The sequence below is a fragment of the Pelophylax lessonae genome (genome assembly GCF_965119305.1).
Source record: "Pelophylax lessonae genome assembly, chromosome: 9".
Lineage (NCBI taxonomy): Eukaryota > Metazoa > Chordata > Amphibia > Anura > Ranidae > Pelophylax > Pelophylax lessonae.
In genome coordinates, this window is record NC_138776.1 from 29,056,336 (window position 1) to 29,058,985 (window position 2,650).

General features: G+C 39.8%; 1 protein-coding gene across 1 annotated transcript; it reads right to left on the reverse strand.

Moving 5' to 3' along the window:
* Positions 1–383: 383 nt before the first annotated feature.
* On the reverse strand, positions 384–1,334 carry LOC309564182 (olfactory receptor 1J21-like; the record flags this gene model as incomplete). The annotated part of the gene is made up of 1 exon (XM_082268814.1): positions 384–1,334. The coding sequence occupies one exon, from the start codon at positions 1,332–1,334 to the stop codon at positions 384–386; it is 951 nt and encodes a 316-aa protein (XP_082124940.1).
* Positions 1,335–2,650: the final 1,316 nt, after the last annotated feature.

Genomic DNA, 2,650 nt, shown 5'->3' on the forward strand with positions numbered 1-2,650 from the left:
TCCCAGCCGTCTTATGCGCCAGAAAATACGGTAACTAAAAAGAATCAAGAAATAAAATAAAATAAAAAAGTAAAAATGTTATCTTCGGCACTGTTTATGCTACTACCCGTCTTTAATTTAATTTGCATACTTTGTAATAAGGTTAAATACCAGGTATGGTCATTTTTACATAGTTACATTGGTCCAGCTTGGGTCTTTGTAAGTATATACTGTATGTGCCATATCTGTTGTATCTCCATGGAAGCCATAAAGGGGGACAGCTAAAAATCACTGTAGTAGGCACGGTCATTTCCAGCTTCTACTAGTATAATACATACATACTTACATTGTTCTACGTTGGACCAATGTAAAATTTGCCATTTAAAAATAAATGACTAGTTCCTTTAAAACAGTTGCTTGATAAACAAAACAAGCTTCCTTGTTACATTTCTTATAGCATTCAAAATATCTTTGTTCCTCAAAGTGTAGACAAAGGGGTTGAGCATTGGAACCACAGCTGTATAAAGCAATGAGAACAACTTGTCCAATTCTTTAGAATGCTCAGATTCTGGTTTGGTGTACAATATAATGATTGGACCAAAGAATATTATCACCGTGATGAGGTGGGAGGTGCAACTGGAAAAAGCTTTGTGTCTTCCCTTTGTGGACTGAATTTTCAATATAGCGGAGATGATGAACAAATAGGATGTCACAATAAGCAAAAAAGGCAAAGATGCCAGCAATATAATTTGAAATACCATAAGTAAGTTTCTGCTTGTAGTATCACTAGTAGAAATGGCGTACAACGTTCTCTGCTCACAAAAAAAATGGTCAACATTTTTTGTGAGACAGTAAGACAACGGAGATTTAATTAATGCATCAATTGTTGAATTCACAGCAGATATAAGCCAAGAACAAAGAGCCAATGAGATGCATACATCTTTTCTCATGTGTAAGGAATATTGTAACGGCTTACAGATTGCTACATATCGGTCATAGGACATGGAGGTCAGTAACAATACATCAGAACCACCTGACAATGAGAAGAAGTACACCTGAGTCATACAGGAGGAGAAAGACATCCAATGGTCATGTGTTAGGAGTATGGAGAGAAGTTTTGGAAGAGTAACTGAAACATATATAACATCACTAAAAGCAAGATTACTCAATAAGAAATACATTGGAGTATGGAGCTGGGGAACCAGACACACCAATAGAGCAATGGTCATGTTTCCAAAAACAGTCATCAGATACATCAATAGAACTGCAGTGAAAAGAAGACATTGTCTGGTCTCAGAGGTGGAAAATGCTAAAATGAGGAATTTATTTTCTGTACTGTTTGAGCATTCCTCCATCTTCCCTTCCTGGAAAAAGAGTTTATTGGTTTGTCATTGATTTTCATTAATGTCAAGTGAATAAGTATGCTAGTACCAAAAGGACATACAGCAGGGATTTTTTTTCTCCGAGAATAGGTGCATGTACTCCCCTCTTCTGAGTCACCCCTTGTCTCCACCCCCTACCCACCTCCGAGCGATGTCCTTTGGTTTCTACCACTGCCACCCACCAGTACCCCTCTTTTAGAGAATACAGAACCAAGTTTCATGTTGTGGCTCTAGGTAATTTGTATGGAATCTGTTAATGATAACTAGAAAAGCAGTAAAATAGATCCCCTGGAATCAGCAACAATAGACCCCTTCCAAAAAATAGATCCCCAGCAACAATAAATCTTCCCCTGCAACAATCGCCCCCCCTATAAATCCTCCCCTGCAACAATAGACCCTCCCCAACAACAATAGCCCCCAGCAACAATAGTTCCCCCAAGCAACAATAAATCTTCCCCTGCAACAATCGCCCCCCCACAACAAAATCCCCTCCAGCAACAATAGATTCACCCCATGCAACTATAGATCCCCCAGCAGACAGCATCAATAGGCCCTACAGCTTACCCCGCTGATCCCAACACCCCTTTTCCATTGCATTCATTCAGACTGAAGGTGCCGAAACTGCGGTGGAAGGTGGGAGGACAATGTAATAGAGCAGCACGAAATGCCAGCAGAATGCTTGGATGTATAGGGAGAGGTATAAGCAGTAGAAAGAGGGAAGTGCTTATGCCGCTGTACAGAACACTGGTGAGACCTCACTTGGAGTATTGTGCGCAGTACTGGAGGCCATATCTCCAGAAGGATATAGATACTCTAGAGAGAGTTCAGAGAAGAGCTACTAAACTAGTACATGGATTACAGGAAAAAACTTACCAGGAAAGGTTAAAGGACCTTAACATGTATAGCTTGGAAGAAAGAAGAGACAGAGGGGATATGATAGAAACCTTTAAATACATAAAGGGAATCAACTCGGTAAAGGAGGAGAGCATATTTAAAAGAAGAAATACTACCACAAGAGGACACCGTTTTAAACTAGAGGGGCAAAGGTTTAAAAGTAATATGAGGAAGTATTACTTTACTGAGAGAGTAGTGGATGCATGGAATAACCTTCCTGCAGAAGTGGTAGCTGCAAATACAGTGAAGGAGTTTAAGCATGCATGGGATAGGCATAAGGCTATCCTTCATATAAGATAGGGCCAAGGACTATTCATAGGATTCAGATATATTGGGCAGACTAGATGGGCCAAATGGTTCTTATCTGCCGACACATTCTATGTTTCTATGTTTCT